The 15,211-nt window shown below is 57.9% G+C and overlaps 1 protein-coding gene across 1 annotated transcript; it reads right to left on the bottom strand.

The window, feature by feature from the left end:
* Positions 1 to 6,689: 6,689 nt before the first annotated feature.
* On the bottom strand, positions 6,690 to 15,205 carry AES (amino-terminal enhancer of split). The gene is made up of 7 exons (XM_006897909.1): positions 15,175 to 15,205; positions 14,069 to 14,166; positions 11,698 to 11,761; positions 10,502 to 10,546; positions 9,998 to 10,060; positions 7,042 to 7,116; positions 6,690 to 6,920 (listed from the first exon to the last, which is right to left on the bottom strand). Exons 1-7 carry the CDS (start codon positions 15,199 to 15,201, stop codon positions 6,699 to 6,701), a joined length of 594 nt encoding a protein of 197 aa, XP_006897971.1. The 5' UTR covers positions 15,202 to 15,205; the 3' UTR covers positions 6,690 to 6,698.
* Between the last annotated feature and the right edge of the window lie 6 nt (positions 15,206 to 15,211).

Raw genomic sequence — 15,211 nt, 5'->3', positions numbered from 1 at the left:
TTCTGGAAAGGCCCCTGACACCAGATTTTCCCAGTGAAATTTGTGTTTTGAATTCCTGACTGCTGGTGCCCAAAGTGTTGATTGTGGAGCTGAGCAAGCTGTAATTGTTAACAACCTCAAACTCTTCTCCATTTATCATGGTGCTGCCAGTTGGCCCAGTGGTGAGAGTCTTTGTCTTCCTGATGTTGAACTTTAATCCATATTGAAGACCACAGTCCTTGACCTTCTGCAGCAAGCGCTTCAGGTCTTCCTCATTTTCAGCAAGCAAGGTTGTGTCATCTGCATAATGTAGGTTGTTGATGAGTCTTCCTCCAAATCTGATGCCACATTCCTCCTCATAAAGCCCTGCAGCAGATATGGCCCGGCAGAGGCTGGACCCTCAAATGATGAGGTTGGCACAGAATAGAGCAGGGTTCAGAGCTGTTATCTACATAGGGTCGCTATGAGGCACAAGCAACTTGACAGCACTTCACAACAACAACAAAGAAGCCCTGGTAACATCGTGTGTTACGTGTTTAACTGTTAACCAAAAAGTTGGTGGAGGATGAGATCCCTACTTACCTCCCTCACACCTTGGGGACACACAGTGGCCCCCAAGATGGAGAGGGGCCAGAATGTGGAGGGGTCAAGATGAGAGGAGGGTAAGAGGTGAGAGGGTTCAGAGAGGAGAGGGGGGCGAGAGGTGTGTGGGGGGCACATAAATGCAGAGAGGCTTCCACTGGGGGTGCTTTGGTCCAGAGCTCCCAGAGAAAGAAGCAAGTCTTAGAGGGGTGCATCACCCCCTGCTCCCCTCAGTTCAAAATCGGTGCTCTGGAATCCATGAATCTCACTGCTCTGCGGAGCTGACTTCCCTCCCTAGCCCCCTCCTCACATTCCGCCTCCCACTCCCTCTTCCCCCCTTTTCCTCTCTCTCCCCCTTCCCTCCTCTCCTGCCTTCTCTCTCCCTACGCCCCCTCCTCCAACCCTCCCTGGCCCTCTCCCTCCCCACACGCTGCGCCTTCCCCTCCCCCCTCCCCCCCCCCCCCCCCCTTCGCCCCTCCCCGCCCTTCCCCCTTCCCTTCCTCCCGCCTCATTAGGCGCGGCCGCGGCGCGGGGCCCATTAGCGGATCAATTAGCCGAGGTCGCCGGCGGCGAAGTCGTTAAGCGCCGGGAGGCCGCGCGGGGAGGGGGCCGGGGAAGGCGCCGCCAGCCTCGGCTTCCCCGCCCGATCGCGCTCCCCCGGGGCCCTCCTGTCATTCCCTGGCAGCTCCTAGACCCAACCCTGACCCCTCGGGGGTGCTCCCGGGGCGGGGGCTCCCCTCCGCCCTCCCGAAGGTTCCCTGAGGCCCAGGGGAAGACCCTGAGGTCACAGGCGGACGAGGCAGTGGCAGGCAGGAGACGCGCACATGTGCGCCTTTTCCTAGCAGCAACAATAACAACGGCAGCAGTAATAGTAATAACAGTTTGGGAACCTGGCAGGATTTCTGCACAATCCCACCTCGGCTCCCGCCGAGGCCAGCCGAGAAACTCCATCTGCCCCAAGCCAGGAACTCACCTGGAGGCGGAGGCCCATGTGGGAACAGGTCTCCGCTGTCCAGCTTTAGTCCTTAGCTAGCCATTCTGTGTGCAATGTCAGGAAATGCAACCGACCGCCCACCCGCTCAGTTCTCCCTGTATCACTAGCCATCAGCACACCCACAGACACATTGTCTGCTTACACCCCACTCCCAAGCCCCCAACACCAGTTTGCTCCTTGTTGTTTGTTATTGTTTGGTGCCGTGGAGTTGTAGACAACTCATAGCGACCCTATGAACGAACAGCCTGAGCACTGTTCGTACATAGAGTTTCCGGAGGCAAGCCATTTCGGAAGTGGATGCTGCTCCTGCTTCCAGGCTTGATTTAGTCGGGAAGCTCCAGCCAACACTGTCCACCATGGGTGCCCATTACCACGATTGGCACATCACTGTCACAGGCTTCAGCATCACAGCAACCACGAGTTACCTCAGTTTGCTCCTTGAGGCAAGAATTCTGAATCTCTGTCTCACTCTCACATACCTTGGGCATGTCACCAGGAGGGACCAGTCCTTGGAGAGGGAACATCCTGCTTGGAAGGGTGGAGGGTCAGCTCAGGAGAGGAAGAGCCTGGACCAGATGGACTGATACAGTGACTGTGGCGATGGGTCAGGTGTGTCAGAGATAGAGCTAGGTGAGGCTCAGGACAGAGCAAGTTCAAGGCCATTATTGTTCATAGGGTCACTCTGGGTCTTGGTCGACTCAATGGCACACAACAACAACAACATGTTTTGAGTATTTGCAGAGGAAGAGATTGCCCGTCCTTCTCCCAAGGAGCAGCTGGTGGATTCAAACTGTGTGCCTTCGGGATTGCAGCACAGCTTCTTGCCAATAGGCCACCAGTGCTCCTGAAAACACTATGTTTTGAGGATTTCTTCTCCGGCCTTGGGTGTGGATTCCGTGGAGCGGTCCGCGTGGCAGAACAGAGCTCTGTGGTGTTTCCTAGGGGGAATGAGGGTCTGGAGGAGGAGAGGGTCAGATAAAGGGAAGACCCCCAACCAGGTCGCTCGACAGACTGGTTGTGGTGGTGGGCTCCCGGGGCAGAGACTGTGAGTGTGGCAGGGTCAGGAAGGGGGGGAGGGGTGTCTGATCTGTTGCACCTGGCGTGGCTCCAAGTCAGAGCCAAATCCATGGCACCTGACAATGACAACCGTCTTGACAAAAGCAGATTTCTAGGCCTTTCTCTCTTGAAGCAGTGGGTGGGTTCAAACCATTGACCTGTCTGTCAGCTCTACCAGGGCTCCTGCCCTAGCCTTGAGGGCAGGGGTTTGCATCTGAGCTGTGCTCCCGCTAGGTCCCAGTGAGGTCTCAGTGACTGTTGGGGAGCCTGTTTTAAAGTGCCATCCAAGGATTGCCTGTCTGACAAGGCTTGGATCTGTGGTTATACTCATTGTGTAATAAGGAAACAGACCAAGCAAGGTGGAACCAACGCTGCATGCAGAGACTGCGTGGTTGGGAGAGGTGACATTGAAGCCCGCCCCCCACCCCGGGGGCTCCATGATCATCAATGCTCTGTGCCCCAGCAGTGACAACGGCTGCCCCCCTCAGACACTGAGGCATGTGAAGCCCTCAGCGTGTTGCTCCCCTGCCAGAAAGCCACACACAATTCTCCTGTGGTTCAAATCCGCCCACAGCTCCTTGGGAGAAAGATGGGCCTGCAGGCACCTCATGTAAAGAGTTACAGCAGGAGCTCTGGTGGCCTAGTGGCAAGAAGCTGCACTGTAATCTCAGAGGTACGCGGTTTGAATCCACCAGATGCTCTGCTGGAAGAGGAGGGGTAATCTCCTCCTGTACCAGCCAGATCTGATTTGATGCTACACAAAAAAAAAATAATAAAATAAAATAATAGTAATAAAAACGTTACAGCTTCCCAAATCCCAGGAAGGGTTGCACCCTGGGGAGGGTGGCACCCTGGAGAAGGTGGCACCCTTGCGAAGGTTGCCATGAGCTAGTCTGGTTTTTCACTTTAAAGAGCTCTCGTGGTGCTTGGTGTATGTGTGGGGTTGCAGACAGAAAGAAGGATGAGTCCGTCCCCATGGAGAAATGTCAGAGGGAGGATCACTCTGAGTTGACTTGGTAGCCGTGGGGTTTGGGTCTTTGGGAAGATAGGGGGTCAGAGTCTCTGGGTGGCACACATGGTTACGTGCTTGGACACTCACCAAAGATTGGTGGTTCAAACTCAGGCAGAGGCGCACTGGAAGAAAAGGCCTCACAGCCGGCTTCCAAAACGTCAGAGTCTTGAAAATTCTGTAGAGCACATTGCTACTTTGCACGTGGGGCAGCAGGAATTGGAATTTGCTTTGATTTAATGGGGTGTCATGGAACTCATGGTCTTTGCAATCACTTGCTATGCATCAGAGAGCTGGACAATGGCTAAGGATGACAGAAGAAGGATTGATGCCTTTGAGTTGCGGTGCTGGGGAAGAGTCTTGAACAAGAAAACAAATCGGTCTGTTTTGGAGAGGGAGAAACCAAGTTTCTCCGTGGAGGCTAGGATTTTGAAACTCCAGGTCACATACTCTAGGCTGTGGGCAGAAGGACTGATCCTGGGAGAAGAACATCAGAAGGGTGGGGGGACAGCACAGGAGAGGAAGACCCCAGATGAGATGGACTGATACGGTAACTGGGGCAATGGGGGCAGGGGTGTTGGAGTCAGTGAGACTGGCTCAGGACAGGGCAGGCTTCAGGGCTGCTGTACATCGGTTGCTATGAGTTGCAGGTGTCGTTGGCACCTCACAACAACAACATGAAACTCTACTTTGTGGAGGGAGGATAGGGAAGTAGACTCGATGGCGTCTCACAAGCTGGTGTCTGGGAGAACATTCCAGAATTGGGAACAGCACGTGCACAGCCCTGAGGTGACAATATAACAAAGAGGCTTTGGCTGCCACAGGCCAAGTAGAGGTGATGGGTTGCTGGGGGCCTGGGTAGAGCTTAGAATTTTGTCCATGGTCCACAAGAGCCCAGAAGACGCCTGCTAAGGTTTTCATGATTGTTAAGTATCGTGTGTGTATGGAAGGACGTACAGACTGCAGATGGACTGTCACAAAGTGAGCACGTCTGTGGACGAGTCGAGGCTGTGGCCCCCACCATGTCGGTGGAGCTCCTCTGTTCCTGATAGAAACGGAGCCACCAGTGCTTCCCCGCCACTCCCAGTTTCTTTAATTCCACGCGACCCCAGTGGGACGCTGGTGGGATGCCGGCTGCCAGGGCACCCCTCTCCCACTGACAGGCACCCCAACGACAACTATAGAAAGTGCTGGCTGGCCTCCAGGGATTACAGGCCCCATTGGCTATTTCTTCTGGAGATTCCCAGGTCCTTCTTCCAAGCCTCCTCTGGTTAATCTGTGCCTTCCAGAGATGCCAGCCCTCTCTCCACTCCTGCCCCCTGGCTTGCCCGAGACACTGTTGTCCCAAACCTTAGAGCAGGTTAAGGCTGAGAAGGGAGCGTGGAGGTGTCCTTCCCTCCTGTCCTCTACAGAGGATGGAGGTGGAGGTCTCAGCTTAACAGTGAACGCTCATGCTGGAGTCCTGTACACCAATCAGTAAAAACGGTGGCATGTTTGAGGTCATCCACCCAACATCAGGGTAGCGTAGCCTCGTCTGAGGAGCATGCACTTTATGACCCTCTGAGCCCAACTTCCTGGCTGTGGGGCCCCTGGGAAGCCCTTTACTCCCGTGGCACAAAGAGCTGACTCAACCTCAAGCCCTGGACAGCTAACCTCTGGGTACAAGAAGGTGCACCTGGCCCACGCCATGAGGTTTCCAATTACTTCCTGTACATCTGAAAGTCGGACAGTCATAAAGGTGAGCGAAGAAGAATCAATAGGTCTGAAATGGTGGTGCTGGCAGAGTTCTGAATATCCCATGAATTAGTGTCCAAAAACACACGTACGTCTTTCGGAATGTGCAACCCGTGTGCTCTTTAGAAGCAAGGACGGTGAAACTCCTCATTCTCCGGGCATGCTGTCAGGAGGGCCCAGTCCTTGGAAAAGGACATCATGCTGGGAAAAGTGGCAGGTCAGCAAGAAAGACCCCCAAGGAGATGGTCTGCCATAGTGCCTCTCACAATGGGGTCACGCGTTGGGGGGACACCGTCAAGACAGTGCAAGGTTCAGATTTGTTCACAGGGTCGCCGCGGTACAGCTGACACCACACCTTCTGGGGTGGACCAGATGCCAGAGCTGGATGCAGAGGGGCACTGCGGGACCCCTCATTCCCACCACGGGCGGCACAGGAGAAGGCACTGGGACTCATGAAGTCCTTGTGCTGGGCGAGGGGGGCCCTCACAGCAGTAACAGAGAGGCAGGAACACAGCGGCCGACCTTCTCACATCTTTATTTGAAAGGCACAGCTAAACCCCCCCGCTCTACAGCTTCTCCGCAGAGATCAAACGACGGCACGCACACAGGGAAAGCCCAGGCTGGAAGGCTATGTACAGACACGCGTGTGGGCGGTGCTTTTTTTTTTTAACATTTTTTTCCTTTTTCTTAATATCCCCTTTCTTAAAAGACAAGCTAGTGTACTGGAAAAAGAAAGAAATATAACAAAAAGCAAGACAACTTGAGTACCCTCATCTTTATTTGGGAAGGGGAGGAGGGGATGTCTGGGTCTCCCACCCCCACCCCGCGGGTCCCCACTAAGCTTGCTGCCCTCTGCCCCCTCTTCTGTGGGGGAGGGGAGAGGGCTGGGTGGGCAGGGGGTGTCCTAGAACAGGAGGAGGTGGAGGAAGGTGCAGAACTGGGTCTGGGGGTGGAGGGAGACAGGGGGTGCCCGGGGGCGGGGGCAGCTAGCATCGTTATCGCATGCAGTGCCAGGGAGGGTGGCCGTGGTGTGTCCCCCCAGGGCCAGGGGGCGGACTGTCAGTTAACACGTGTGCAGAACAGGGACGTGCAGGGGGTGCTGAAGTGTTGAGGTTCGCTCTACTAAGACCTGCCTCCCGGTGACGCCCTCCAGGCCTGGGGGGATGCGGCCAGTGGTGGGAGCCCCAGAAGGGTTGCCCGGGAGGGTGGGGAGGTGTGAAGCTAGCCGCTGGCCACGCCCCGTGGAGGGGACACGCTGTGCAGTTGGACGTGGTTCCGAACCTGGGTTCCCGAACCTTCCTGGCCGTGTGCGTCGGCTCCCCGGGCCCTCCCCCATCCCGGCCGCTAATCGGACTTCTCGCCCTCGTCCTCCTGGTGGGCGTCCCCGTCATGCCCGTTCTTGTCTTCCTTGGAGAGGTGGGCCTGTGAGCCCAGCGCCGACAGCGACAGGAGCCCGGTGCCCGCGCTGACCGCTGGCAGCGACGGCGGCTGCAGCCCCACAGGCAGCGGGGTCAGGGGCAGGGCCAGGGCCTGCAGCTGGGACAGCTGGTGGGCTTGGAGCTGTTGCTGCAGGGGCGAGGGAGGGGTGTGTTAGCTGGCACCACCTGGAGGCCCACCCGCTGCCCACCGCCTGCCAACGCTGGGTCCAGGCGCCCCCCACTCCCGCCCACCCCAGGCCTGGACATACTCGGATGATGGAGTTCAGCTCAGGAGCAGTGACCTGTTTCGCCCGCTCGATGGCCCCTAAGACTTGCTGCTGGTGCTGCAACGAGGGTGGGGTGGGGACAGAGCAGTCAGGGGACAAGAAGCGCATTCAATTCAATCATCAAACTCGCCCCATCCAGGCAGTTTCCGCCCGCAGCAAACCTCATCGCATTTCTGAGTCTGTAATTACAACTGGAGGAGAGCCCCGCCATCTCTCCGGCTAAGGGATTTGAACCGCCAGAAACACATGCCCTTTGGGTCCGGGTTTACGTCTCTACAGACTGCACCACCGGAGCTCCCTGCCTGGCCAGTAAAGAAAAACCTCACTGGCCCTAAGTCGGAACCGGCCCATAGCTGACCCTCCAGTGTGTTTTCAGAGGCTGTAACTCGCACAGGGAGAGACCGCTTATCATTCTTTCAGAGAAGCTGGGAGATTTGAACTCCTGTCTTTGGGCTGGCCATGCAGCTCTTTACTCAGCAAGCCACCAGAGCCACCTGACTGGGCCATCAACATCCTCTCCACCTAACCTTGAAGTTGTTTTTCTATCCAACTATTTCCTTTGACCAAGCCTCAAAGTCCTAATCTAAAAAATGGGGCAAGTTAGAGAGACGCTAAGGAACCTGAAAGGGCTGGAGCAGAAACTGAAGAATGGGGTCTTTAGGTGAGTGACAGGAGCCCCCCCCCGCCCCCCGGCAGGTGTGAGGAACAAAAGCCTTTGTGCAGGAAGCAACCTGCCCAGGTGACAGGGCAATACCGCTCCCAGGCAGCTCCCAGGCTGGTAGACTGAGCTGGAAGATCCCAGGCCCCCTCCCTCGGCAGCTGGAAAAGGCCCAGTCGATTCTGGAAGAGCTAAAACTTGGGCCTCCGAAGTCCATCCGTACCGTCTGTTTCTTTTGCTACCAGATGCCTGAATCCACCAATTTCCCTTTTTGCTTTGACTGCTGGGAAGCCCCCACTTAGAAAAGAAAGCCTAAGGGCAGCAGGGACCCAAGTGGCTCCTTTCTTTGGGGCTTTCACTGTGTGTCCTCATCAAATCTCTTGGGCAATTTACCAAACAAAACGTCATCTGCAGGGCTCAGGGATGGGAGAGGGATGAGAGGAAGTGAGAGACTGCTGACTAGCGGAGAGAGGGAGCTAGAATTCTGACAGCACGGTGGGTGAACACTCAGCTGCTAATCAGAAGGTGGATGGTTTGAAACCACCAGCTGCTCTGCAGGAGAGAGATGTGGCAGCCGGTTTCCAGGAAGCCTGGAAAGCCCAGGGCTACGTCTGCTCAAACCTGCAAGTTAGGCTGCTAGGGCCCGTCGGGCCTCCAGGCAGGGGTTTGTTTCGGGTATGGGGAAGAGGAGAGGCCTCACAGAGCCTGCGGGCTCGACGATGGAGGGATCTTGATCTCAGAGAGTAAACCTTAGCCCAAAACTATCCTAGGAAGTTGTCTTAAAAGCAAACCAGAGCTGGACCCCTCCCAACATCCACCTTGAGCGGTGCGTTCACCTAAGAACCGACTACATGAGGTCACAGAGACAACAATTCAATGGGGCTAGGAGTGGAGCGGGCCCATGTTCCCCGGGGAGGACACGTGACAAAGGGCGTGAAGACAGGCGCACAACTCCAAGAGTGTCACCAATGCCACTCAAGCTGTGCGTGGATGCACCAGATCGGGGGACGTTCTGCCGTGTGTATCCTCAAGAAGAAGATACGGAAAACGAGCTGGACACGAGAAAGAGGCTGAGAGAACGCCGGGGTGTGGAAGAGGAGTCAGGTGCTGGCTTCTGTGTGGACACGTGCATGTGTGTGCCCCACCCCCAGGGTGTATGTCCGTGTGTCCCCACACCCAGTGGGAACCTCCACACTCAGTGTGCTTGCCCCCTCTCCCAGCATGCATGTGCGTGCACCCCCAAACCCGACGTCATGTGTGTGGCATTGTGCACGGGCATCTGTGTCCGCCTATCTCTGCTCCCATGTATGGGCAACGCACGATGTCTCTGCCTATGTCTGTCCGTGTGTCTCTCCATCCGTCGGTGTCTGTCTCCCTCTGTGTTCACCCAACTATCTGTGTCTCTTAACTGCATGTGCGCCTGTGTCTGTAAACACAGCTGTGTGCACGCCTGCCTGCCTCTGTGCTTGTCTACGGGAGCCTGTCTCTACACAACTATGTCTGTTTCCACGTCTGTGTCCATACGTACACCCGCATCTGTATGTACACGAGCCTCCACGCGTCTTTACTCGTATCTGCACGTGTGTTCGTGTGCACGTGTCTGCATGCTCCAGTGTCCATGTCTGTGTGTCTATGTACAAGTGCAGTTATCCGTATTTGCATACGTATCCGTGTCTTCTTGCGTTTACGTTGGTATCCAGATGTGCGTCATGTCTGTGCACATCTGTGTCTCTGTGGATCTTTAACGGTGTTCGCGTATCTCCAGGTCCATGTGTGCATCTATGGTCCCACGGACGTCACGTCTGTGTGTAACCGTCTTTGTGCATCTTACTCTCTGGACGTGTAGCTGGTCTCTGTGTGTCTGCATGTATCCCCGCCCACGTGTGCATCTGTGTTCACATGCAATTCACACCTGTGTGCATCTCTGCGTCTTTAACCACATCTGCACACGCAGTGGTGCCTGTGTGTGTGCGTGTCTGCATGCAGCCGTGTGCAGGCACCTCGGTGTATCTGTATGCAGGTTTGTGTGTGCTCAAGGGGCCCCACCGTCACCTGGATCCAGGCGCTGGGCGGGCTGCCACACAAGGCGGAAGGGAGGAGGAGGAGATGGGGGAACCGAGTGCAGGCTTGGCATAGGCCACGTTTCTCGCTGGGGTGAACATTCCACGCTGCAGGCTGGGCCCCTGCTTCCCAGCACCTGCACCGCCCCCGGCTGCCGCCGAGCCTGGGAGTCTCCCCGCAGGGGTGGGCATCGGGGAGGGTGCCTCGGGCCCCACTCACCTCCTGGGACAGGTAGGGCAGGACCTGTGCGCAGATGCCGTTCAGCCTCTTGACAATTTCGGCCTGGAACACACAGCGGGTTGAGCAGACGGCCGGCCCCAGAGGGTCGGGGCCTGTCTACTCGAGAGGGCACACACAGGGCCAAAAGTCAGGGCAAGGGGGGCTCTGGGGACGCCACGAGGCTGGTAGGTGGGAGGCACTCGTGAGAGGGAAGGAGGGTCGGTGACGCTGCTGCCATCACAATCCTATGACGTCACAGACATCACCTCACAGTATGCAGACAGCAATATCGTGGTGGGGGGAACTGCTATGGTGTTGGTAACCTCCCCTTGTGGGCACAAAGGAGCCAGCAGAGGGCCACCAGGCCCCCCCCCCACTTGGAGAAAACCTGCCCTGACAGCTGAAAGGGAACACAAGGGTGTGGGGTAACAGGATAACAGGGCTGACCTGGGGCTCTGCCAGGAGGCAGGATCCTACCCGCCTGGGGGCTGGAGAGAAACATACCTGCTTATGCATCTCAATGTTCAAGCCGTACGACATCTCGTAGTACTGTAGGGGGTGGTTGGGGGGTGGGCACCAGGGCAGGGGTTGGGGGACACGGAGACAGTAAAAGAAACAAGACAGGAGGAGACAGTGAGGGAGAGTTGGGGGGGGACAGAAAGAGAAGTGTGAGTGGCAGGGGTCCCAGTATCTGCTGGGCTGCAGGGGGAGCTGGAGGTGGGCGCCTCAGGTTTCAGCCCGGCCTGGCCTCCCACCTCCTGGATGGACCCTGCCCTTCTGCACACACTGCCCCAGCTCCTAACCACTTATGCTTTGTGGCTGTGAGTGGTCCCAGATGCCCTAAATAATCAAGGTTAAACCAAGGCTGCTGGAGCCCTGTTCTGGGGTCGGCAGGCCCCGCCAACGCCCTGAGTCCAAACTGATCCCTCCTCTGTGCGGAAGCCTTCCGTGGTTCCCCATTACCTGCTCCTGGGGTACACTTACTTCATTTCTAATTATCCATGCCCTACAAGCTCCTATTCGTCCTTCAGTACCCCAGGTGCAGTGCCCCATCCTCTAGTCTGTTTCCATCTCTCCCTATCCCAGGGGGTCCCCACCCCCTGCCCCATGGAAGGTCACAGACAGGGTGGGGTTCCAGCGGCTTGATGTACCGAGCGGGTAATACGGCCAAAACAAAGCGGGGAGACTGACACGCAATCTCCACCTGCAGGTATGAAATCAAGCAAGTGATCCTGGCAGCTTTGGAGGGCTGGGCCTCAAGTGTCAGGCCAAGGAATGCAGTGACACCCTCAGCAGCAGAGCTCCAGGGAGGGGCTGGCCGCTGGCCAGGGGAGTCCTCCTTCAAAGCTCAGATGTGGAATGGTTAAGTGCTGGGGGCGGGGAGGGACCCTGCAGTGCCCCCCACCACCACGTCCGTTTCTGGCTCTCACCACCAGGCAGCAGCTGCCAAGGACAGCCGGGGGAGCTGGCAGCTCAGGCCGCAACCCGGCGGTTTGGCACCTGGGTCACTGCCTCGGCCGGCAGCCAGGCCAGTGCAGTGGCCTCAGCACGGCAGGGGCCGCTGAGCGGAGGATAGACCCCAGGCACTCCCAGAGGAGGTGGCTGTGGTTCAGGCAGCAGCTGCCCGCGAGGGCGGTGGATCTGGGCCGCCCCCTCCACGTGGCTACTACCTGCATGACCGAGGGGCTGCGGGACATTACCATCACGTAGTGACGCTGCATCTCCGACTTCTCACTGGCCAGCTTGTCACACTCGAGTTTCAGGCTAAGGAAGGACAAGGGACAGGGTGCAGGGACCACGTCAGAACCCTCACAGTGCAGGAGGAGAGACGGAGGAGATGAGGGCCCTCATGTCCCTGGCAAAGCCACGCTCGCCCACTGCTGGAAGGTCAACCCAGGGAGCCCGGTGGGGGACAAACACACCCAGCTGGGCTTGAGCATGGAGAGGACACAGCAGGTGGAGGGGCCCCCGTGGCACAGTGGGGTAAGCATTCAGCGTTCATCTGATAACTGAAATGTCAGCGGTTCTAATCCACCAGCTGCTGTTAAGAGAGGAGACAGTCTGGGCCTATAGAGGCCGACAGCCGTGGAACTGACTGGACAGCAGCAGGTCTGGGGGACATCGGTCAAGGAGTCGCACAACCATATAAAGGGGGCCAAGAAAGGAGCTTCGAGGTCTGTCGGTGGAAAAGGTGAGAACGACAAGATGAGAGCAAATGCACCCCCGCTGGGGCAGACAGGGATTCTAGGCCCTTCTACAGTCGCTGGACAGGGCAGGTGGTAGTGTCCTTGCTCGGTTTCAGGGTGACGTCATAGTGGGATGATGTAATGGTGTCCAGAGAGGGTGAGTGGCTGGCTCAAGGTCACACAGCCAGGAAGCAGGAGAAACAAACAGTGACAAGAATGGAGGCTGGGAGTGGATGGAATTGGGATTCTCCCCACGGTCCCGGCTTCTCTGTGAGGCCCATTTCCCAAGGTGCAGGGTGGGCAGCTCGCAGCCCCTGGACCCCTTCCTCCATTCCTGCATGTGGGGTGACAGACACCCATACTGTCTCTCTCCCTGACTCCCCAGGAAAAATGAGGAGAGGGCTTTCCCAAAGACTCCCAGGAGGGGGTCAGAGCAGGAGGGAGCCCACCACCCAGGAAATTAATTAAGGGGTAACAAATCATTTTTTTAAGCTACTGACACCAAACCCCAGGACTGACAGTCCCTCCATGCCTACCACCCCCATTGTAAGAGACCAAAGGGACTTAGTCCCTCCGTGCTGTGTGATCCTAAGCAAATTCCTCCCCGTCTCTGAGCCCTGCTCCCCTGGTGCCAAGTACCAGCCTCCCAGATGACTCTCCCAGATGAATGGCGAGAACAGGGCTTACACACATCTAGTGCTCTGTGAGTGCTTGTGACGATGACAGCCACCCCACGAGGCAGCTCTCCAGGTTCAGAGAGAAACCACAGCTGGGCTTCCTCTGCCCCTCACCAAGGTGTCTTTAAAAACATGCATTTGTTGGCAACACTGAGAGTTTAAAAGTGCAATTTCTCCCCAAGCCCTGGGTGGCTAATCCTATGTGTGACCCTGATGTGCTGGAACCCCCTTAAAGCACGGCAGGGCACCTAGGCCCAGGCAGACCCCAAAGAGCCCAGCTGGCTCTCTATCACCCCGAGGTGGGCTTAGATCAGGTGACTTGCCAAGTCACTGGGCAGTGAATGCAATGAGTTCCTGGGGCCTGCCTGCCAAGCGGAATTCAGTCCCTTCGGGGACCTGTGCCTCAGTTTCTGCATCTCTAAAATGGGTATAATAATAGGACAGCAAAATGGATTGAACAAGAGGCCCTATGCGCAGACCCCAGCACGTGAGCAGTCCACAGAAAGGTGTCATTGGTTAAATCAGGAAACATTGTTCTGCCTGAGAATCCAGGGCCCTGCAGGCGGCCCTTCTGTGAATGGGGCACAGGTACTGGGAGGGGCAAGACTCCATGGGGACTTCTGGCCTTAGGGTCCACTTCTGATTCCTGGGAAAGGAGCTCTCCATGACAGAGAATCAAGAACTTGCGTTCTTAGGCCCAGAGAGACGGGCTTAAAGCACGACTTCCTTGCTGTGCAGCCCTGAGACAACCAGTAACCTCGCCGAACCCCAATACCAGGACCCCAGGGACGGTCAGAAGATGAAATCAGGGTGCAGAACCCCCTTTCTAAATCTGCAGGGAGCCAGCAAGCAACCTTCTCCCTGAAACTGAGAACAATTAAAACAGCGCAAAACAGGTTTCTTTTCTTTTTGGTCCCTCTCTCTGGCTGACAGCAGGGTCCGCCCCTCATTTCCTGTACTTTTTCACCTATAAGGGGCGGGGGCGTCGGCTCTAAAGCCAGACGAGTTTGTAAACCAACTTTCTTGCCTCAGTTTTCTCATCTGCGAAATGGGGAGATGCAATGAGAAGCCATTGGCCAAGAGCTTCAACTAGAAGCTGTCTGGCGATTAGCCCCTCCACTGCCTGCGGGAACACGTGTTTGTGTGGGGGGGGGGGGGGGGGCGACAATCTCGGGGACCCCTGGACTGGCCTCCAGGCCTCTGCTCACCTATGGTACTGGGCCTGCAGCAGCTGAAACTCGTCTTTGATGCGGTCGCACGAGTCCGAGGTGGTGAATTTGAGTTGCTGGGGGAGGTGCGACGAGCCCTGCGGGGTTGGTGGGGGCGGCGGGTCAGGGCCAGGGCTGCTGGACGCCCCTCCCTCCCGGCCGCCCGCGCAGCTGCAGCTGCGCCCCCCTCGCGCCCCACTTCCTGGGCCCGTGTTTACAGCCTCCGAAGCGGCCCCCGCCCCCGCTTCCTGCCCCCGCCTCTCCCGGGGAAGCCGAGGGGGTGGGTGCGCCCGTCCCCCGCCACCTCCGGGCTGTGGGGGTGCGCCTTAAAACCTGCCCTTGACTGGGGGGCAGGATGCGTCCTCTACCGCCCTTGCCAAGCGCTGGGGAGGGGGGTGCACATCTGAGTGCCCCGAGGCCTCCCTGCAAAGTCCCCTTGGGGGAGGGGCGTCTCCCTGCGCCCGTAATATTCTGGGGGGTCCTCTCCCCAAATCCCCCTCATCTTTTCCTGGGATCGCGCTTTTCTGGGAGGGGTGCGCCTTGGATTGGCCCCACACTCCAGGCCCCCCAGAGCTAGGGGTGATCAGTGAGGCTCCCGGAGCGCCCCAGCACCAGGCCAAGCTCGCCTACCGCCTAGCCTGGCTCAGGGGGAGGGGGTGCCCCGGAGGTGGAGACGGGGTACAGGGCTGGGGGCCCCCACCTAGCAGCTGGGGGGACTGGACGGAGATCTGGGAGGGCACTGGGCCCGGAGCTTGGGAGACTTGGCCCGGAAGCGGGGGGTGGGGGGACCAGGCCAGGGCGCTGCGGGGGAGGGTGCACCAGGCTCGGAGCTGGGGGGGGGTCCGGGCCTGGGAACTTGGGGGAACCAGGACCCGGAAGCTCGGGAGACCAGACCTGGAAGAACTGGGGCTTGGGGCCCGGGGCCCAGGCCGGGGGGAACTGGGCCCAGGAAGTCGGGGCTGGGGGGTGCAGGCCTGGAGATGGGGGTGTAGACCCAGGAGCTGGGGGGAGCCGGGCCCGGAGCTGGGGCGCAGGCCGGGAGCTGGGGGGGGCGCCGGCCTGGGGCCGGAAGGGGGTCCGCGGCGGGCCGGGCGGGCCCCGCTTACCGAATGCCTGCTTTGTGGAAACATCATGTCAGTCGCG

The sequence above is a fragment of the Elephantulus edwardii genome, unplaced genomic scaffold (assembly GCF_000299155.1).
Source record: "Elephantulus edwardii isolate Elephantulus edwardi_28Jun2011 unplaced genomic scaffold, EleEdw1.0 scaffold00217, whole genome shotgun sequence".
NCBI lineage: Eukaryota > Metazoa > Chordata > Mammalia > Macroscelidea > Macroscelididae > Elephantulus > Elephantulus edwardii.
This window is presented reverse-complemented; position numbering and strand designations above follow the sequence as displayed.